At 33.5% G+C, this 24,343-nt stretch overlaps 1 protein-coding gene across 2 annotated transcripts in view; it reads left to right on the forward strand.

Annotated features, from left to right (window-relative positions):
* LOC138699435 (uncharacterized) overlaps positions 1–24,343 on the forward strand; it is a 123,991-nt gene that overhangs the window by 78,911 nt on the left and 20,737 nt on the right. For both annotated transcript variants that reach the window (XM_069825299.1, XM_069825300.1), the window contains exons 15-18: positions 4,003–4,073; positions 8,253–8,472; positions 15,950–16,068; positions 19,963–20,146. In XM_069825299.1, the coding sequence (XP_069681400.1) occupies positions 4,003–4,073; positions 8,253–8,472; positions 15,950–16,068; positions 19,963–20,146 (594 nt within the window). The remainder of the gene's footprint in view (positions 1–4,002; positions 4,074–8,252; positions 8,473–15,949; positions 16,069–19,962; positions 20,147–24,343) is intronic.

Genomic DNA, 24,343 nt, shown 5'->3' on the forward strand with positions numbered 1-24,343 from the left:
CTGTTACTCTTCTTTCATGTTATATATCTATTTATGTACTCTCTCACTGTTTGTTTGTTTGTTTATTTGTACATTTGTTTACTTGTTTCTATGAATATTGCATGTTGCCATTATCACTTTTGCTAAAGATAAACTCTACAGCCCTGCATTAAATAAATAAATTTTCGAGGAAATATTCGAGTTCACTGTTCGTTACCACACCTACATTTCTAGTCTTCCAAAAATGTTACTACAGGGACATCACTTTATTTTTACCAACATTTTTAACATTATCCTGGCTATACTCGGAGAAACACTGTTACCCCCCTTCCATTACAGGAGTTTGGAGTTGCTAGTGCAATATATAAACAAATCATTTTACTAGCTATAGGAGGAGAGAAAAGTACTGTATCCATTTATGTTACAGGGAAATATAGTATTACGATTTTCAGTTTGGTCATTACTTTACAGCATTTTATCAAGAAACAGTAGAATAGTAACAATTTTTTCACAAACTCAAGTCTTCAGGCGGTTATATACATTATGTAATGTCTACTTTATTCAACATATTACTAACCTAATTTATTCTTCAGAATTTTGTGAGCACTTCCGTAAGAAACCCCAATTTCTACAGCTAACTTCTTGACCGATTTATTAGGACCTCGCTGCATCCTTTCTCTAGCATCTTCTACAGCATCTTCTGTCACCTTTGTTGGCCATCTTACACTTTTCTTCCTTTCTGTACACTCTGTTGCTCTAAATGTATCTACCAGATTAATGACATTTCTACGAAAATATTCCGTAATGATATAATCAGGAAATTGTAAAAAAAAAAAAAAAAAAAAACTGTTGTTCACATTCGGTTATATTGTAATTCCAGTTTCGATCATCGTCCTTCATACCTACAAACAGTAAAACAAAACTCTTGTTTAAATAATGCTGTTAAGTATCGTACCATATTATAGGATATCGTACTTTCGGTAACTCTAATCTTCACTTGCGCTCAGTCCACACAGATAAATTCAGGTATGCTACACACCATACCTGTGTGAAAATAAACTTCAACAATATAAGCTTTTTCTTCTATAGAAAACGCAACATATTTCTGAAACACACTGTACTCTGTACTGTTTATTTCACTGCTAGCAACAGCGGCCGTAAGTTTGTGTGACTGACGGGAGCAAGGACATTAGTGAAATGGGTGGGAGTCAAGTACATTTAGAAACGCAGATACAATAAAAATTGAAGTAAAAATAAAGTGATGTCCCTGTATCTTTGGTCACTTATCGAATAGATGGCTAGTCTAGCGGAAGATATGGTAATATGTCGAACCGTGATGATTAGGAGTTAAGAAAGAAGGTTGTTTTTTTATTGTTATTATACCGGTATTTGCCTGGAGATACAAAGGAAACTACGAAAAGCCTGAGTCATGATAGCAGAATCGGACCCCGGATCATCCGAATACAAGTTCATTAGAACAGTAACAGTGGGGCTTGAAAATAAATTATAGTAAACGGGGTACCTAACAACAAACATGGAAGAATTTAAGAATTATGTGTTTTTTTTATTTATCGATGCTCGCAACTGCCGACGTTATATCAGCGTCGCCAGTATGCCGGAATTTTGTCCGGATGAGTTCTTTCACATTGCACTAAATCTACTGGAAATAACTGGACAAAATGGAACTTCAAATCTGGAATTAGAATAAAAATAAAAAATGAAATGAAAGCAATTGGCGTGAGAAAACTATTTCATGCAACAGTAATATTACTGGTATTTTGAAGGCAAAACTCCTTATTTACAAGTCAATGGTGCAAATCATATTGCTGTATGGAGCTGAAACTTGGGTTTTTAACAAGAAACATCAGGATAAATAACTGGCTAAGGAAATGGATTTTTGGAGGTGATCAGCCAGGAAATGAAAAAAGGAGGAGACTTGAAATCATTAAAATAAGAGGAATTAAGGATGAACAAGAAAATAGATATTTTGTAAATAATTTAATAAAAACACTGGAATGGTATAGAAATATAAGAATAATATCCGACGGCTGATTGCCAAGGGCAACCCTAGAATGGGGGCTAGAAGGTAGAAGACGAAAAGACAGATAATCGAAAGGACGAATGGGGAGAGGTCCAAGGAAGTATGTAGAACGTGGACTAGGACAGAAGATATTTAACACACAAAGAAATTTCGAGGAAAAAGATAAAACAACCTTTGTAGAACTTCCTTTCCAAATATACCCGTACTAATTAGCAAATATTTTGTGTATCGTATCTGTTTATGTTACAGGGATTCTGAAGACAATTTGTGTGGATTGTAAAGAGAGAAAACTGTTCACTATTCTTTATGTGAAAAGACGAGTCAAAGTCAGGATAGGAGAAGAAATGTCAGAAGGAAGTGCAATAGGGAAAGGAGTACGTCAAGGATGCCCTTTATCACCTATCCTGTTCAATATCTTCTTGGAGGATTTAGTGAAGAACTGTTTTCAGAACATGGGAGAAGTGATAGTAGGAGGAAGAAGAATAAAGTGCATGAGATTTGCTCACGATATGGCGTTGTTAGAAGAGGAGACGATACTAAGGGATATGCTACTGGAGCTAAATGACTGCTGTGAGAAGTATTGGGATGAAGATAAATGCAAACAGGACGAAGATCATGGTTATAGAAAGCAAAATAAAGAAGGTAAACGTGCGCATTCGAAATGAGGCACTAGAGCAAGTGCACAGCTTCAAATACTTGGGTGTACTATAAGCAGGAACATGAGCTGCTGCCAGGAAGTCAAAAGAAGGATCGCAATGGCCAACGAAACTTTTAACAAAAAAAAGGAGCATCTTCCGAGAAAAATAACTAAGGATAAGACTATGAAGTGCTGTGTGGCATTTTATGTGTCATAAATATAGACATTACGAACAAGTGAAGAAAGCGACTAGAAGCATTTGAAATGTGAATATGGAGAAGAATGGGCGTGTCAAATGGACAAACAGAATAAATGAAACTGTGCTAGAAAGAGTGGATGAAGAAAGAATGATGCTGAAACTGATCAGGAAGAGAAAGAAAAATTGAATGGGTGATTGGCTAAGAGGAAATTGCGTACTGAAGGATGCACGGAAGGAATAATGAACGGGAGAAAAGTTCGGGCAGAAGAACATAGTATCAAATGATAGACAACATTAAGATATATGGATCCTATACGGAGACTAAGAGGAAGGCGGGAAATAGAGAATATTGGAGATTGCTGGGTTTGCAGTGAAAAACAGAACACTTGGCAGAAAACTATGAATGAATCTGTTTTTGGTCGAGGTAAACCTCAGCAGTGAGGAAACTCACTAATTTATTTATGTATTTATTTATTCACTCATTCACTCATTTTTTTATTTACCTATTTATTTATTTACTTACTTATTTACTTATTCACTCATTCACTTATTTATTTATTTATTTATTCATTCATTCACTCATTTATTTATATAAATTTATTTATTTATTTATCTATTTATTTATTTAATTAATTTATTTTATTTATTTATTTATTTATTTACTTATTTATTTATTTATTCATTTACTTATTTATTTATTTATTCATTCATTTACTTATTCACTCATTTATTTATTTTATTTTATTTATTTATTTATTTATTCATTTATTAGTTATTTATTTATTTATTTATTCATTCATTCATTTATGCATTTATTTATTTATTTATGTATTTATGTATTTATTCATTTATTTATATAATTATTTATTCATTCATGTATTTATTCATTTACTTATTTATTTATTTATTCATTCATTCATTCATTCATTCATTTACTTATTTATTTATTTATTTATTTACTTAGTTAATTATTCACTCATTCACTAATTTATTTTTTTATTTTATTTTTTTTATTTCTCATTTTTATTTATTTATTTGTTATTTATTTATTACTATAAATACGTTGATCGTGGTGGTGATGATAATGTTGCTTTCTTATGATTGATGATAACTTGGTAACTCATTTATCCTATATTTTTATTTCAGTGCCCAGTGCCGTGCATTACAATCTCCACCTGGCAGAAGCGACAGACGACAGTCTTAGAGTTGCGTGGAATGTAAGTTTTTGGCTTTTTTCTGTCTGCTCGATTCTTAATGATAGTGTATAATAGGGTTTGACTGTATTTAATGCTATCTAAAATGTCAATAAATGAGTCATCTGAAATAAAAAAAAATACAATGATCATTTAGTTGAATTAAATGTTACTATTCTCGTCGCAGTTCTTGTATCAATAAAAATAAATCGCCAAATTAAACAGCACGCCTACTGTTTTGTCTCGAATTAAAACATAATTCCTGAGAGCGAGAAATTTTTACATATAGAAGTACTTACAAAATTCACCACTATTTTAGTTTAAGAATTACCCTTTCCACTCGGATGATTTCACAATTCGGGAAAAGTTCCTTTTTTAAAGGATTTTAAGTCACTATTTATAAACCCTTGTTATAATATATGAACGATTTACAAAAAAGGAATTATTTGTTCAGAATGAGGGATTTGCTTAATTTCAAAAGAAATACTCAAAATATGGCTAGAGCAGTGATCGCCAAAAGCTGTGTCGCGACACATGCCCCTGTCTCCACTCGAGCGTAACCATGGCATCATACCTCCCACCCTCTGTTTACAGCCATCACTTCGATATAAGTAAAGACATTTATCAGCAGCGGACGTACGCATGTAATGTTACAAGTGTGAGGATAATATGTTTCGATGCCTTTTCCAAAACAGATAGTAAGTAAAAACTTAATTTTAGGGAGCATGGGAGGGAAAGTATTTATTTTGTGCAGATGGCAAAAATATGAGATACTTAATTTGTTGTAAAATTTTAAATGAAGTATAAAATAACAATGTACGTTGTCATTATTTTTCTTGTTTTGAAGACTACCACGCCCTTACCTGTAACTTGAATATTAAACGAACAATAAAAAGTATCGGCTTCTATGTCTTAATCGGGGTAAAATACTTCAACGTTTTTTTCGACGTATGTAGTGTAATTTGAATATTTCATTAATGAATAAACAATAAAAAGTATTGGCTTCTGTGTTTTAATCGGTGTAAAATATTTCCACGTTTTTTTCTACGTATGAGTGTAATTTGAATATTTCATTAATAAATAAACAATAAAAAATATCGGCTTCTATGTCTTAATCGGAGTAAAATACTTCAACATTTTTTTGAAGTATGTAATGTAATTTACAACTTTGTGACCAGTCTGGTACGTTTTTCTAATTTCAAATATCTGCTGATGTAAAGTACACGCTCTTTCTATGGTAAATAAGAAAATATTTTATTTTTATTTTATTAATAATACAAAAATAATGAATAGGAGGATAAAAAATTAACATGGAAAAAAGTATGTATAGTTAATAAGTAGAAGAATATTATATTGCTTTCGTTTTTTGGTCACAGTCCGTCTCTGCACTGTTATTCACTGCATTACCTGAGGAGATACCCACTTCACCCCTCTCCCTGCGATAGTGGTGTGCGGGTTGCATTTCTATTACGTCACAATTTCGTGGTGTTTGGCAACCACTGGACTAGAGTGTCGTCTTTTCGTTCTACAAAGAAATTATACAATGTTACATCTGTTCGAGTCAAATTTCTGCATATTTAAATAATAAAACTAAAATTATTTCAATCATTTATTATCACAATACACTTCTCTCTTAAATTGATTGAGCATATTGGGAATTAAATCAATGGCTTTCTCACAACACACTATGAAATGTTTCATATAAAAAATGTTCATCTCGAAAAGGAAGCAAAAACGAGCAAAATTGTATTAAACGTATTTGTTTGAAATATTCCAAATAACATAACCCCCTGAAATTAACGACATTACTTACGGTGCACTCTGTTATGTCATATATAGGATGTCGCATTTATCTCTGCTAGCCCAATTTTTTTTTGTGCCGAATGAAAAATAAATTTAAGAAAAGTTATTTAAGTGAAATGGGAAATTAATACTATGAGTATATTCTTCTTGCAATGTTGTTCATTAAGGAAATAGAGTAATGAGTTCTAATTTTAGAAGGTACCATGTACTTTTTATTCAATGAATGATTTAACCCGTACAAGGCCTATTCAAAAGGATTATAATGTGCCATTCTAATAAACAAAATATTGAGGAGTGCAAAATATATGGAACTCACAGTGTACTTACTGCAAGTCCGAAGTAAAATGATATTTTGTAGCACATCGGTATTCCTACTAAAACAGAACATTTACATGTCCTGCTCGAAGTGGTGACCATTGGAATCAATGCATAATTACAATATTTTGATTAATGACGACCTAGATCGTTCTAGTGTTGCCTTCTGAATGGATGTACTTACTTACTCACTTACTTACTTACTTACCGGCTTTTAAGGAACCCGGAAGTTCATTGCCGCCCTCACATAAGCCCGCCATTGGTCCCTGTCCTGAGCAAGATTAATCCAGTGTCTATCATCATATCTCACCCCCCTCAAATACATTTTAATATTATCTTCCCATCTACGTCTCGGCCTCCCTAAAGGTCTTTTTCCCTCCAGCCTCCCAACTAACACACTATATGCATTTCTGGATTCGCCCATACGTAATACATGCCCAGCCCATCTCAAACGTCTGGATTTAATCTTCCTAATTACGTCAGGTGAAGAATACAATGCGTGCAGCTCTGTGTTGTGTAACTTTCTCCATTCTCCTGTAACTTCATCCCTCTTAGCCCCAAATATTTTCCTAAGCACCGTATTCTCAAACACCCTTAACCTATGTTCCTCTCTCAAAGTGAGAGTCCAAGTTTCACAACCACAAAGAACAACCGGTAATATAATTGTTTTATAAATTCTAACTTTCAGATTTTTTGACAGAAGACTGGATGATAAAAGCTTCTCAACCGAATAATAACGGAATTTCCCACATTTATTCTCTGTTTAATTTCCTCCCGAGTATCATTTATTTTTGTTACTGTTGCTCCAAGATATCTGAACTTCTCCATCTCTTCAAAAGATAAATGTCCAATTTTTATATTTCCATTTCGTACAATATTCTCGTCACGAGACATAATCATATACTTTGTCTTTTCGGGATTTACTTCCAAACCTATCTCTTTACTTGCTTCCAGTAAAATTCCCGTGTTTTCCCTAATCTTTTGTGGATTTTCTCCTAACATATTCACGTCATCCGCATAGACAAGAAGCTGATGTAACCCGTTCAATTCCAAACCCTCTCTGTTACCCTGGACTTCCCTAATGGCATATTCTAGAGCAAAGTTAAAAAGTAAAGGCGACAGTGCATCTCCTTGCTTTAGCCCACAGTGAATTGGAAACGCATCTGACAGAAACTGACCTATACGGACTCTGCTGTACGTTTCACTGAGACACATTTTAATTAATCGAACTAGTTTCTTGGGAATACCAAATTCAATAAGAATATCATATAAAACTTCTCTCTTAACCGAATCATATGATAGCCGATGAGGGTGGTCCTCCAGCTTGGGGGTTGGGCGAAGGGCTAACAACCCATCACCGTAAAAAACAGCTTGTTATGAATCCTTCAAATAAGCCTGAATGGATATACAAACATAAATAATACCACTGTCCAGACTAAGTCTAGCGGTGTTAAGGTAAGGAGAACGAGCAGACCAACTAATTGGTCCACCACGTCCAATCCACCTACCACGTTATTTTCGGTCCAGAACATGACGGGCTCTTAAGGTGTTATGTGCTGGGCATCCATCATGCTGGTACCACGTAACCATTCTGTCCCTCAAAGGTATGGCCTTAAAAAAGTCAGGAAGAATGATTCTCAAGAATCAGGCACATCATCTGTCATTTAAGGTGCCATTTATAAAATTAGGCCCAATAACTGTTTTGCAATGTTATAAAGTGGTATTTTACTTCAGACTTGCAGTAAGCACGTGTTCCATATTCTTTTGCATATCCCAATGTTTTATTTATTAAAATGGTACATTGTGGTACATTTTTAAACAAGCCTCGAAGAGATTAGATGATTCATTGAATACAATGTAGGCCGACATTATGCCATTTAAAAAAGTGAAGTTGATACGTCCTCGAAGAAAACTTTACAAGGAAGATATACCAATAGTATTAATTTTCGATTGCACATAAACAACTTTTCTTTGAAACAATATTTTTTTATTGTTTTGGTTGAGCAAGATGAATGAGATATCTTATATATGACACATAATACAAGTAGATAATTATTACAATTAAACGTTATGTTTTGATTGCAGTACACTTCAGAGAGTCATTTGTGGTGTCCAGTCACACACTTCGAAGTGCAGATGAAGGAGTACTGGAGGTGGTTGTCGCACACTACGCCAAATAACTTGCAAACAGCGAAGTTTACTAAGCTGCTGCCAGGACAGAAATACGAAATTCGCGTCCGGGCTGTCACTGTGGATGGACCTGCCCCTTTTTCAAAAGTTTTTGTAACCCATACCAAAGATAAGAGTAAGTTTTAACAATCGCCTCTCATTCCCTCAGAATTACGACTTATTTTCAACGCATAGAAAACAAAATCAATTCGTCTGCATGCAACTAAGTTTCAAACGAGTATACGTTACCTATTTGTATGATTCATTTTATCAAATTTCGCTTCTTCAACACAAATATTTGGATCTCTAATATACATAATAGAACCAACAATACTTATTATATTATTGGATATAATTTTTTTGAAATTCTCGTATATCATAGAACTTCATGCGATACCACAGACATAGGATTACAATACTACCTCTTTTATTAAATCACTACTCGTCTGTTTTTACAAAATTTAGTCAAAATTTATCTAAATTAATGCCCATAAAGTCATTCGTATAACTTAGTTAAAGTGGAATAATGTTCAAGCAAATCATAATTATGTTATTTCAAATTCTGGTGGTCAGGTTCTTCAAATTTGAATATCATTGTTGGCGCTTAATTAGTTGAATTTTCACAGATTCTATTTACCATATTTACAACATTCATATTTATTGATTGACTGCATTAACAGTACTACATCTTGAAATATTTAATTTAATAGAACTGAAGAAATAATAAACAAAGAAGTAAAAATTAAGAATAAATATTTATGAAAAAAAAACTGAAAAAAAAAATATTCGTTTTGTGGCTTTGCCAGAGTGCTTAATATTTCATAATTTGTATGCACTATCTTTCAGACACTTGTAATCTTCATTCATAAGAAATAAGTACTAATCTAATATGACTGGTGTCTACTCATAGCCATAACAATAGGAAAGGACTGTATGAAAGCCAATTGTTTCCTGGTAATCTGATAAGTTTTTCATACTGAATCAGTGCTTTTTCTTCTATTTTCATTTTAATGCTGTTAATATTAGTGAGGAATCTCATAGAATCTATTGGAGTTGTTTTGATTCCACCAGTAATGAGCCTGAGAGCTTGGTTTTGAACATATTCTATTTCGTTTATGAAAGGCGAAGTAATTAAAATTTCTCCGCAGTATGTCAGATATCAAAATCAATATCCCGAATTTAAAAGAAAAGTTACAAATTAAACCAAACCCTTTAACTCTATTAAATATAGAATATAATCTAAATTTAACAGAAGAAATACTGAAATCAGAAGTAAACACTGAAATAATGAAATAATTGTCTTTAGAGACAATTAATATTAGGTACCCTCCACAATCTCTTGGATATGGAACAACAAGTTTTGATGGAGAAATCGTTGCAATAAGTGAAAGTCTCAGGAATCTTCTATGCCACATCAATAAATTTAAGAATGCAGTTATATTGTCAGACTCCAAAGCAGCTCTTCTATCAATAGTCTCTAAAGACACACCATCTCAAACAGTAGTAATAACTAAAATGATCTCTCAATTAATATCACTCAATAAAAGAATTGTATTCCAATGGATGCCATCCCATTGTGGAATCCTGGGAAACGAGAATGCGGATGCTTTAGCAAAGAAGGGCAGCACTGCTACTTACAGACCTGTTACTAGATCTACGTATTACTCTGTGAAAAGATTGATTAAATCTACATACTTAGACTTCAACAAACAAAATTTGATAACACAATCTCAAGGGAAAAAATGGAACTCTCTGCATCATAATCCACAGTTAATTCCCGATTTACCACGAAAATCGTCTGTAGCTGCATTTAGACTGGCAACAGGCCATGATTGTTTGGCCAAACACATGCATAGAATTGGAATATATCAGTCACCTAACTGCCCAATGTGCAACTCAAACCAAGAAATGGATTCGGAACACCTCAAAATCTGTGGTTCAGTGGCTGGCCATGATAATATCTTTGAAAAATATTGGAGTGCAAGAGGTCAAATGACTTTATTGTCAAACGCCTGGCATTAGAAAACAACAACAATAGGAAAGGATCCTATTAATTAGTTACCAGTAAATTAATGTGGTAAATGGCTCCCAAAACTTTTGTCCCATATACTGTACAGTTTTCCTCGTTCTTAAGTTGATATTTGTACTCATTCCAGGACAGTACCGTGGGCGGCAAGTAGCCTCCGCACAGGTAACAAATCACCCCTCCTCATAACAGAAAGCTTGATTCTAAAGGAGAAACCTAGTGGTCTAGTGCCATAGGTGAATAAACACGGCATCTTTTAACCCGTCCTCTCACCACGGTTCTTTGCGTTGATGCGCCTATAGCATCTTTTTCTTTGGCTGTTGTCATAGTAATAAAAATACGTTAATTACATTAATTAAAGAAGGTGGCACTAACAATCAACAGATTAATATTCTAAAAATCGGGTCAATAATTTTATTAGGACTATTTCGTTTATATGACGTCATTCCATTTTCGACCAATGAAGTGTAATTAAATTTTGAATTCCAACCAATAACAGTCAGACTTTGCGATAATTTCTGCAGCTAGATTTATCGCTATCAATTTATCGCATGGTCCTTCTTTTGTTTAGTCGTTGTAGCCAACTGTTTTCCCGTAAATTGATGCATACATACATTAAGATACATACATTAAGATGCAACTACACGGTTAAACTTTTCTTTCAACTTTAAAGCAATGAATGCAAGATTGATATTTAATATTAATTAATATATTTACGCAGTGAAGACGACGTTCAAAACGGCGCACCATGTAGACACAAAATCTTTATGCATCTTAATTGAACGTACCTTTTACATTTGATTCTTTCAATATTCTTCCCAGATTGCACGCATATGCTATTGGAATATTGAACTGTGTAGATGCAGCTTTAGTTCTGTTACACACTATAGCGAGAACGCGTTTGTCGAGCTATAAAAAATGCTTTCGTGTAGCACTCATTGTAAGTAACGGTCGAAACAAGGCACAGCTGACATTGGTCCTGCTTCCACAGGTAGGCCTAACGTAACCTATAAAATTGTAGCCTATAACATTTGTATTGAAATTAAACAATTAATAGACGTTCAAATTTATGTAACATCACCGCATGTCAAACTCAAAGACCTTGTATAGTCATAATGTCTTTGATCAAACTGCCTTTCGTATGGCGTAATAAAATTCGTGTTTTAATTAGGCCTATCTATACAGAGATGGCTTCACTGTGTAGCAACATGTCTCGCTGTGCATACATAAGCATTGGTATATAGCTGTCCCCACTGTTACTGTTAAATTAAATTATGATTTCAGCAGATAATGAAAATGTATTTGTTATAATAATAAGAGAAAAGTGCAGTACATGTAATTAACATTGTTAAACCTGTATTTCGCTTTTCGCAATTGGCATTACTGAATAATATCGAATTTCTTTATTGCAATAATCGATATTCATCTACGAGTATTTCAACTTCACAATGTCTGAATAGATTAAGTATTCGTTAATATACAATTATTAACATTTTGTGATCGAATTTTAGTGATATATTATTTACATTTTTATTTTATTCACGAAATAGTCCTAATAAATGTCACTCGAGGTCTGAGATTTCCCAGATAAATTCACTCGCTTCGCTCGTGGATTTATCGGGAGATCTCAGACCTCTCGTGACATTACTACAGATAATTTTTTATGGGTATGCCTGTAATTTAAACCTTAAAATTGTCAATTGCATCTCGTACGATACAGCAGTTTGATTTATATTTTGCACACATAACGAAAACAATTGCATATTACTCTCATAGCAGAGGTCTGCATCGGACGTTTTCGCTCGAGCGCCAAGTGTTCATAGCATAATCCGATAGTTAGCGCACATTCATGATAGGTAAAATTGTCACGAGCGATAAATCCTCGAACGGTATAAGCCAAGCGTTAGACATTCGTTCTTGTTACAGTGATGAAGTGTGTAGTAACATCATAGATGTTTATCATTTCAAAACTTTGCAGTGTTGAACTAACCTCTCCATAGTACAACTACAAAACTTGCTTTAAAATGTAATGTAAATGTTGTAGGTATTTTTTTTTCCCCCACACAGAAGTGATTTTGTTTTTGCCACATCTGATAGATGTTATTGGATGTAAATGTAATTATTATAAACGGAGAATACAATCACGATAATGCAAGAACCGTATCAAGTTTTCTAGTAATAATAATAATAATAATAATAATAATAATAATAATAATAATAATAATAATAATGATAATCTCTAATAATTAGTGTATCAATCTTTGCGTCTGTAACAGTTGTGCAGCATGATTATTCGTTTTATTATATTTTCTGTGACGTAGTACTAGTATTGTTATTAATCTACTGCTATATCAATAATATTTTGTAAAACGTTTCTACATTGTCGCAGTATATACGCGGAACACTATGTATGGACCTATCATATTATATATGTGGTAAATCAAAATTGAATAATTATTAATTAGCAATAATAACTGTATATCGAAGTTTTTCATACTATTTTATTTATAACTTCATGTTCCTGTTTTGGTACGTTCCATTGACTGTTCCATTAAGCGTTTGTTATAAACGCAGAAAATAAAGCCTTATTTTTACCGTGTGAGCAAAACATATGTGTATCTTATCTGTCGCCTTCCGTACAAGATAAGACATGTCGGTGAGATGACCTTGTACTGTGCTTCTATTTATTACGAGCGTATCACGACCGATCGTATCTCACTCGAGGGTGAGACATTCGACCGAGTTCAATCGAGCGATTTAACTCCAATGCAGCACTCTGTCTCATATAGTAATGGAACGAAAATGTGGATGCAACAAAGTGAAAAATAAACAAAGCATATATAGAAAATAGCAAATGTCTGTGCTTTCAAAACCAAACATGATATTAGCTTGTAAAGTGTAAACACTGACTGAATAATAAAGAATGGCAATTTAAAACACTCAAAACATTTATATATATATATATATATATATATATATATATATATATATATATTTTTAAATAATAGAATGAAGAGAAAATTAGTGAAAATGTTTAATTTTATGTAAAATCACATTATAGCATGCTACAGATAAATTTCATTATATGCACTCATTATTTCTTTTCTTTGCACTCCAACACTCCGACATTTATTTGAAAATTGAATTTTATCCAATTTAAGTGTTAATGAAGGGGAATTTTTGTAATGAACAATGATAGCAAATAAATGAAATATTGCTTTTCTTTTCAATTTGTTTTGATTAATCTAATCAATGGCCACTCCAATTACCATCATACCGTATAGCCTAATGTTGTCCATTCTTCTCCACACGGAAGTCAACAATCCATTTTATAGCGTTCAGACGTGACTACATCATCCCAATCATTCTGTAGTATTTCCCATAACTGTTGTGACGTATGGGTTCTTGTGTTATCCAGGATATCATTCACGTGCGCTAAATTTCAGTCCAAAAATTTTCCGACGGGTTGCGATCAGGACTTTTGGAACCCAAGGAATGAGTGAAATATCTATCACCTTCATGAGTTTGAAACCATCTCTGACAGAAATAAAATGTGTGGATGGATGAATTGTCCTGTTGAAAAAAATATAATTCCTCAGGTTGCACTATTCGCACACTAGATAGCATTATATTTTACAGTATGTGGATATATTGGTGGGAAGTCAAATTCTCTTCAATTTTCCACAGAGTTTCTCCTCTTATCCATCCCCAAACAGCGACTGACATAGGGTAAAGGTTGGTAATATTGTGATACGAGTAATATTGTGATTGTTCTTTTTGATAATTTATTACAAATTTTACTGGGTGAGAGAAAGACCGGTTTTGTGCAGAAACTTGTCTACGAACATTCCCTTAATACGTTGACGCAAAAAAAAAAACAATCTTCCTCTCGCTCAGTAAAACTGTAATAAATTCCCAAAAGGAACTATCACAATAATACCAACCTTTACGTTTTGTGATTAAATGCACGGTTAATTAGAAAACTGAGTAGGAAATTTTAGCAGTCTGGCAACATCGCACTAGAATGAGGTGGTGCAGTGGACGTTACGATCTGACCGAAGGAAAAGACCCGGTACTCGATGTGATAGGAGAACTTCGAGGTAGTTCTGAAAGTTTTGGTAACGAGAAAATCCCATCACCACCCGGGATTGAACTTAGGACCTTCCTGGTCATAGTACTATCCCAAAATAACATCTCCAAATGTATGGGTAGCTTATTTGCGTATCTTTTATATAATTTTTGCTCACATACAACTGCAGCAACATTTTTTAATACAATTTAGGCCCGAAATTAGGGCAGTTACTTATACAAACTCAGGTTCAGCTGATACCTACTGGGCATCGAATATGTAGTGCCGAAGAAATCTCAATATACTATAGACATACACATTTATGACTGATAGAAAAAATGTGTAACCGAAAAATTTAAATATCAATATTTGTATGGAATTTCCGACGAGACTTCCTTTTATTTCTCAAATGTCAATATCAATGGACAGATGGGAGGAGAGACGTTTAAAGGCACGTCTTTGCAAGGGAATTTGGGTCTGAGAAAAAATGAGCATGTGAACTCCAAGCCTGTCCGCCACTTGTCTCACTTCGAGTTTCACTGCCCCATTGAAGGAAATTCAGAGAATTCTGAAAGGGGATAGCCGAAAATGGATGTAATGGATGTAATAGCTAGCACATAAGTGGCGAAAAAGTATGACAGAACAGCAAAAGGGTAGGATAGCCATGTAAAAGCCTTTTCGCTGTACGTGTGACTTTGGAATACACTCATCCCAAGTACCGAAGGCAATATGCAAAAGCAACATTCCTATTTCGGAGGCTTTAATTTGGAAAAATTTCGAAACTTTTGTTGGAAGGGAGATGTAATTTTAGTAGGTTATTTTACGACGCTTTATCAACAGCTTAGGTTATTTAGCGTCTGAATGAGATGAAGGTGATAATGCCGGTGAAATGAGTCTGGGGTCCAGCACCGAAAGTTACCCAGCATTTGCTCATATTGGGTTGAGGGAAAACCCCGGAAAAAATCTCAACCAGGTAACTTGCCCCGACCGGGAATCGAACCCGGGCCACCTGGTTTCGCGGCTAGACGTGCTAACCGTTACTCCATAGGTGTGGACGGGAGATGTAAGTTCCGGGCCCATTTATTTTAGGGCTTATCCTGATATTAAATTATCTTAGCACCTTAGGAAAATCAAGGAAAACTATAGGCAGAATGACTTGTCAAATTCGTATACCTTAAACTGGAAACAAAACGTACATGACACATGCCATTCACCAAAACGGTATTCATGAACTTCATTTTACACTCATTTTTCCACATAATTCAAAATTCTCAGCTTCGACGTTCGTCTGAAAGCTTTCGCATCAGGTGTATTCCAGATTGGGCAGCCTTCAAAACGGTGAGACGTAAATCTAATTTTAAGTGTCAAACACATCATATTTTACATTGTATTAAATCAGGACAAACTGCTTCATTCATATTTTAAATATTCGACTACGAAAATTCCAAAATGTTTTATACTGCTGATAAAAAAAAACCTTTCATATTAGTCTTAATACTATCTTACAATGTTTTGCAGCTCCACGGAAAGTATTTCAATTCGAACTTGTTTCGAAAACGAGTAATACATTGGAATTGAGATGGTCTCCACCTGTGATCACTGCAGGGACGATCGCTAGCTACAGACTTTCCTACCAAGTACGTATCCACATTTCTTCGTATTCGTTTTCTTTACTAGTGCATTTGGTTCTGTCATTAATATAGTCTTGCGTTTGGTTACTTTGCATATAAGTTAAATCTACATCGATCATACTATCTTCGCTTGGTAAGGAGAGCAATATATACCAGAATAATAATTTATAATTGTCATCTATTATATATTACTAACATTATCACTATGTATTCTTCTCTATAATGAATGAATGACGTGAATTCGGACAAAATATTTAAAACTTCCGAGTTAAATAAAATCGTCGTAACTTCAAGAAAACTTAACAGAGTCTAGCCAAAACATTTTGTCTTAAAAGAAAACTCATGGTGTATTTCGTTTTCACAACTGAAATAAAATTATTGCAAAACTTTAATATTAGGCTACAAAAAACATTAACCATGAAAATATATGAAATAAATAAATTAAAATAAAATACGATAAAAAGTGAGATAATTTTAATTACTGATATTGCATATTAATTTTTATAACGTTATGAACAAAAGGCAAAATAGCCTATAATAACTAATTAAAATTATATATTCTCATAAGGTTTCAATATCTACATAAAATACACGAGGAAATAATCCGTCAACACGAATATTAGCTACTACACCACGCAGTGCAGAAAGAATCATTCAATACAGGAAGACCTGTCAAAGGATATTAGTGTAGGTCTGGCCATAACAGTACGGTTGAAATTCGATTTCGGAAAAATCAGACGGCCAATTTATTTTTCCATTAGTGCATATAATATTGTATACAGCTTTGTTGGACTATTTGATTTCACTTTTTTTTTATTTTAGCTCTATACGGATGTAATTTCACTCTTGCAAGAGTATCCTGATCTCAAACCGTGTTGATTTCTGTTAAGGCATTCGTTATTTTCTGAAATGTTGCGAATATATTGTGTTATTAGCCGTACCCGTGCGCTCCGCTGCACCCGTTAGAAATAAATATAAAGTAATTACATAATTAAAATAGGACATTTGATTCAGGGAACATTCGTGTTTGATAGAAGAATAAATCGTTTAATATGTTACTTAATTTAAATTGTATTCAAATAATTAATATGCGATCATTTTGGTCCAGAGACAATCATTTGGTGCAATGACAATTCCTTTAACATGTTTCTTAATTTTTATTTCATGCAACCATAGTTTAATGAAGATTGACATTATTTAGATTTTATGTGTATATTTTATTTTACTTGTTATAGGTTTCCATTGAATTATGGTAATAACTTAATTTTAACCCTTGTTTTGTACGTATTCAGTAAATGGCGCTTGGCCCACTATGGTTCTGAACCCTTCAAATAACTTAAATTATATTATATAATATTACATATTATATTATATTATATTATATTATATTATATTATATTATATTATATTATATTATATTATATTATATTATATTATATTATATTATATTATATTATATTATATCAGAAGTTACTGTAATAACTATAGCATTATGTCCATCTAGAGAAACTACACTTTCCAATGGTGAAATAATAATTAATTATACAAATCGGTTAATTTAGCTTCCAATATTACTTCATACAAACACAGAAACATTCTCTGTAGGCTATCTTTCATAGCTTTCGATTGTTGCTGTCCAAGGCCCCTTATAGACGAAGTCATTTGTTTTTTAATTCATTACACGGCTTTAGATGGCAGTTATTTTAATTTTAAAACTCATTTATCTCATTAAATATCTGTCCTATTAAACTTATCGCAAATTATTTTTAAAGAAACTTTTGTTATGTAACATTTTTCACAAAAATCAATAATAAGCGAGATATTTCGATTTATTTAATTCAGGCCCCCTTATAACCCCCCTTTTAAATAATGTATTTTGAATGCCATATAGCCTAAAATCTAAGTTACAACGAACTTAATTTATATTCCAATTTTCATCGAAATCCGTTCAGCCATTATCGCGTGAAAAGGTAACAAACATACAAACAGACAGACAGACATACAAACAAAAATTTCAAAAAGCGATTTTCGGTTTCAGGGTAGTTAATTATATATGTTAGGACCAATTATTTTTGGGAAATCGAAAATTACCAGAAAAATTTCGGCTACAGATTTATTATTAGTATAGATTAGCCGTTCCATTATTTTGCAGATAACTGATGTGAGACTGACAGGTCTGTAATTGTTCGCATCACTTTGTGACCTGCTTTAGCCTATATATGGGGATTGTGATAGCAGATTTCCAGTCGTCTGGGATACTACAATTATTTATTGATAATATATTACAAATTCTCATTAAGTAAGATATTATGGCTTCGCTTCCTATCTTTATAATTACTGACCTAACTTTACAATTTCTTTATAGTATTTTATGTTCTTTTTTCCTTCCCTTTCAATACGTAAGTCGACAAATTAAATTGGTAAGCATTGGGTAGGAAACAATACAGCACGATAGTTGCTATAACAACCGATATGTTTACTCTCAATGCATACTCCCAGAGTTCAACACAGCTAAGATATGCCGAGTTTCCAGAGTATCTGGGAAGAAGATATGTAAATTGTCACTGCTGATGTTTACTTTACAGGCAATTTTATTCTATAAGCTACGTATTCACGTATATATATTTTTTAAGGAACAAATGAACCGCGACATTTCACTTCAGTGTAACATTCTTTTTGGGCAATCTTACAGGACGAGGTTGGAGTGATTAATTATATGAAAAGTAATTAATTAATTTAATAAAGAAATCACTAAAGTTACTGATATTCATTTGACTCAAAATATAAAAAAACAAACAAATAAAAAACATTTACTGCAGTGTTTAATTAACAGTATAAACCTAATACTCTGCAGTTCAATTCTTCCTTAACAACGAATGTTTTAAAAAAGGTTACCTATATGATCACAAAGTGTGTTGGTCTAATTCAGAGACACCCTGTATACACTACATTTACTATTTTATTTTAATTTCTTCTTTATATGCATTCAATGTTATTAGCAGGCTTCGAGACTTTGGACCCGATACAATAAGTTTACTGTGCATGCACTAGAGGTTGTTGACTCGCTGCAGGTAGATAGAGCTGTGTTGAGGTAACAACGTTGCTATTTAGAGTAGAGTGCGGTAGTATGGGGAAGCATATACATATGTACATTCTGAAAGTAAATATACATTACACAATGATAATGTCAAAAGAATGTGAAAAACATTTATTCTCCTGTCTTTTATAAGCATTTGTGTTTAATTATACACAGTGTTAATGGTGGAAATAAGCATGTAGCAATTTTAATTTCTTCATTTATCCTATTGGTCGTCTTTAGGAAGTGCAGTTACAGTACCGAATTGCAATGTACCTACTACAAGATACATTCTCAGTGTCTCAAACGTAAATCTTTTTCGGTTATCTGCCAAAGTTTGTACTGTGGAAAGCTGCGCTCTACGTCGCATGACGTGATAGGAGGAAAACGAAAAAACCTAACATCATTGCAGTCTCTAAGAGACAGTCCTTTATTCTCGGGTGACTCTATGTCCACTAATTTGCTGTTTATGTTACACAATGTTCTATATCCGATATTTTGACATAAAATTGATTTCCACTTCTGTTTTACACGTTCCGGCATCCGGCATCTCTTGCTCTGACTTTTCTAACCGTGTAATAGTTTCAGACACAATTTGTATGAAAACCAAATTATTCGTCAGAACCTTCATATCCAGAGCGTTTTCCTTTGCGTATTTGTTGGCATCCATTCTACAGTACCCTCACCCACTGTACGCTTTACCACTATACTCAGTACGCCGTTATGCGGATCTCCCACTGAACTGCTCTATTGGGTCCGAAGTCTCGAAGCCTGGTTATTAGTCAACATGTTGTAAAATTCACTCCTATTGCTTTATATTCCAGTGTCTGAAGTTGTTTGCGTGTAGTGAAAAAAATTGCAGTCATTCCAAAGGTCAAATGGAAGTAGCGACAACCACCGCAACGTTACGAGATCTACTACCACACGCTCAGTACTCGGTCAACGTAGCCGCTCTCGCTGCCAAGTGGGGACCAGCAGCTTATATCTGGGCCGTCACAGATATCGCTGGTACACATCTTCTCTGTGAATATACATTGCTTATAACAGGCTGTCCCAAAAATAAGCAGCATAAAGGCCCATTCACAATGAAAATTAAACATAACCGTAACATAAACACAGAAGTTTGCGTCCAGGCTACCAAATGGGATCATTCACAATGATTCACATAAGCACTGACATAAACATTACTGTAAGACGTTAACATGAAAGTTTGCAAACTCCAAACTTTCATGCTTATGCTTACGTGATTTGCAAACAGAACACAATCGTGGAGCGCTGAAGTATACGACAGAATATGAGGAAATGGCGTCGTTGTTATGTTTCCATGGTTACCAAGTATGTGTGCTGTTATGTTTATGTTCCCATCGTGAATGATGGTATGACGTCTTGATTTTACTGTAACGTTAAGTTAACGCTTACGTTATGTTTAATTTTCATTGTGAATGAGCCTTAACTTCAGGAATGTGTTGCTCATATAATATATTATAAATAATGAAATTAGTTTATATGTGCACAGGTCTGGAAAAGCTTGGTTTTCGAGTTACAGGCTTTTACAACGCGTGATACTGTTTAACACAATCTATTATATATCATCAGATGCAAATCATTTTTCTGACAGACGTTCCTGAGCTTTCCACGGTAAAAATCACATACTATTTAAAAAATCACTTACAAGAGCACTAATAAGCATCATATGTTATAAATTCACAACACACTTGTGAATAATGTTCTTATTCAAACTTAACACAAATATGAAACACAGGAAACAAGAGAATTGATATTCTGATGAAGATAGGATTGGTGACAGAAGACTTACACAAGACGTGTGCTCACCTTTTAACTGAAGTCATCCAAATCTGTTACGAGCATCATGTGTTCGTCGATAAAACCGCTTTCTTAACACAGGGATTAAAAATGTTGTTGTTGTTTTCTAATGCCAGGCGTTTGACAATGAAGTCATTTGGCCTCTTGCACTCCAATACTTTTCAAAGATATTATCATTGTCAGCCATTTAAGCACAGATTTTGAGGTGTTCCGAATCCATTTCTTGGTTTGAGTTGCACAATGGGCAGTAAGGGACTGATATATTCCAATTCTATGCAGGGGATTAAAAATGTATCGACAATTAAATTGTTACCATACTAACCATGCTTCTGTATAAAACAAATTAAGCATTGCATACCGATATAAAAATATTCTTTTTCAGATGATATTAAAAACTTTTAGGTTGTCATTTAAAAATGTTATCGATGACGTCATAACTCATACGATACTACAGTAGTCGAAAAATATTGTTTCCTTAAAAATATTTGCTTCTAAATGCAAGATTTCACGTGTCTGAGCTTTTTGTGCCGCCATTCACTTTTATATTGCAATGGCGCGTTACTTTTGAAACACCCTGTACATTTATTTTTTGTCCTAAAAGGTTGTATGTAAGTTAGTTATTTCAAACCAAAGCATACAAGTCAGTACATCGTGGGCTTACTGGAAAATGTTGGTAACTACAAAGGAAAGCAATGAGACCAACATTTTCCAATAAGCCCACGATATATTGTTATAAAAATGCATGGTCATGTTTCGTATTAAAATATTTTAATATTATTTATAAATCAGTTCATTAATTAACGATTCATTTTTCATACACAGTTCTCTGCACAAGTACAGGTTTTTCACTGCAAAACCCAGAATTCTCCAATCTTCTCGTATGATCCATTCATATCCTCCCAAAAAATACAGCACTTGTAGATCTTATGATAATAGTCAAATAAAGATTGAATACAGAACTGCAGTATACAACAAAGTGTACAAATATATAAGAGATTTCCCAATAATGTGATAATATCTCGAAAATTGCATGTGAACTCACATGGCTAGCAATCAACCAATGTATTTAATATCTCGGATTATGATTATTAATTTAGTTACTTTCCAATACACAGACGAACTTACTTACAAATGGCTTTTAAGGAACCTGCAGGTTCATTGCTGCCCTCACATAAGCCCGCCATCGGTCCCTATCCTGAGTAAGATTAATCCAGTCTCTTTCATCATATCTCACCTCCCTCAAATCAATTTTAATATTATCCTACCATCTACGTCTCGGCCTCCCCAAAGGTCTTACTTTATGAATTTGTAACAAACTGTTTTTTTACGGTGATGTGTTGTTAGCCCTTCGCCCAACCCCCAAGCTGGAGGACCACCCCTCATCGGCTGTCCACGACTGCTTATTCAACATATTGACAGCTACCCTCCATATCTGGAGGCCGTCTCCTCTATCCGCAACCTGAGGACGCGCCATGCCGTGGTGATAGGGACCCACAATATACAGACGAACTTCATAATAAATTAAAGGAATAGATTTTACGAGTATATATATATATATATATATATATATATATATATATATATATATATATTTAAATGACCAGATAGTTATTTCCAGATCAGAAAATGAGTTACAAAAACCTGTTTTTTTATTAAAAGACGGCCAAATTTTCATATTAAATTATATCCAGGAAAACAATAAATAGTCGCCTTGAGTGGTAAAAATCCAATATGAGCTCATATAATAATAGAGAATGATATTATTTAACAAGTTAACTGTTTTAATTATTTGTGGTGTCAGGTCCCTTACGTGCAAAATAAAGACACTGATGTGAAAATCAATTGATTTAGGCAGTTTTATGGTTCATTACAACAAGCACTTTTAGAACGGTAAGAAAGGAAACTATACTCAATTTTATAAAGCGGTAGCCATTCCATTGCTCATGACACTTAACAATCGTCCAATAAGTGGAATAGAAATTCCCGAAATATGGTTATTGAGAGTGATAGCTGGGTATACTCTCCTAGAAAAAAATAAATAATAGTGTACGTACAAAATTGGGTATAAATAGTATTACTGAAATCAATGAAAACTATAGGAATAAATGGAAACACAGATATTAAGAACAGAAAATAAAAGACTACCAAAAGCAATACAAAAATATACCCCGTAGACATACAGAAGTCTACGTTGCCCGAAGAAGAAATGAAATGATCAATGATTATCAAAGTTTTAAACAAAATTATAGATACACGACTTATATAATTTGGAGGTGGAACGATCCAAAACGGATTCAAATCATGATTAATGTTGTTGTTGTTGATGATGATGATTGTGATGATGCTAATGATGGTGGTGGTAACTTTTTAAGCGAAGAGGATACTGAAAATTTAAAATTCTTTCTTTTCTTTTTGAAACTTACAATGTTTTCTGTGCTGAACAACCGCAAGTATAAAATATAAATTTGCGTATTTGATTAAAAAAAAAGCAAAGGGGGGCTCAAAATTTTCAATTAGCCCCCATTTGTAACTATTTACAAAATTGATATAGCTCAGTTGTTTTTGGATATTTAAGATGTCCTTTTACCATTAGATTCACAAGAAGATTTACTACAAAATGGCTTTACTTGATTTTTAATATTCTTTACAGAAATATTATAACTGATTTTAGAATATCATGGATTTCAGTTTTCGAGTACACTTCTCTGCAGATTATTATTTTCGTATTCGATTTAAACATCAAAATTGCAGCTTCTTCAGAATGGCATATTGAATATAGTTCTGTTCCCGTAAGACGATGCTCCTCCACATTTTGCACACATTGTCCATGACTATCTGAACATAACCTTTCCAGGGAGATGGATAGGTAGGGGTGGAAGTGAAATAACCTTGCAGATTCAAAGGGACAATAGGGTAGACGTAAATTAATAGAAAACCTATATTATCTTTTGTGATTAAATGCACGGTTAATTAGAAAATTGAGTTTGAAGTTTGAGGAGTCTGCCAACATCGTCGCCAACACACACATCTCGTGATACAGATGTAAGAGGTCAATGAACTCGGTGTATCTCGCTAGGTGAGTTATTCTCTGGCGCTGTGTTACAACCTAATCGCATCGTGCAATGGCTTGAATTTAGAGGGTTTTTTAAAATTAAATTACACGAAAACCGTCCACAATACTGAAATACGCCAGAGGGATAAATTATTTTTCATTAGATTTTCTATCGATATGGACAAAAATCACGATTCTACTCGCAATAGTTACCGAATAAGATATTATTAAACATTAAAAAAAAAACTTTTTTTTCTGAAAAAAAAAAACTATAAACTTTTGCACCCATATGATAGTTTTTTGTTACATACAACATGAGCTATTCGTTC

Source organism: Periplaneta americana, chromosome 5 (genome assembly GCF_040183065.1).
Source record: "Periplaneta americana isolate PAMFEO1 chromosome 5, P.americana_PAMFEO1_priV1, whole genome shotgun sequence".
Classification (NCBI taxonomy): domain Eukaryota; kingdom Metazoa; phylum Arthropoda; class Insecta; order Blattodea; family Blattidae; genus Periplaneta; species Periplaneta americana.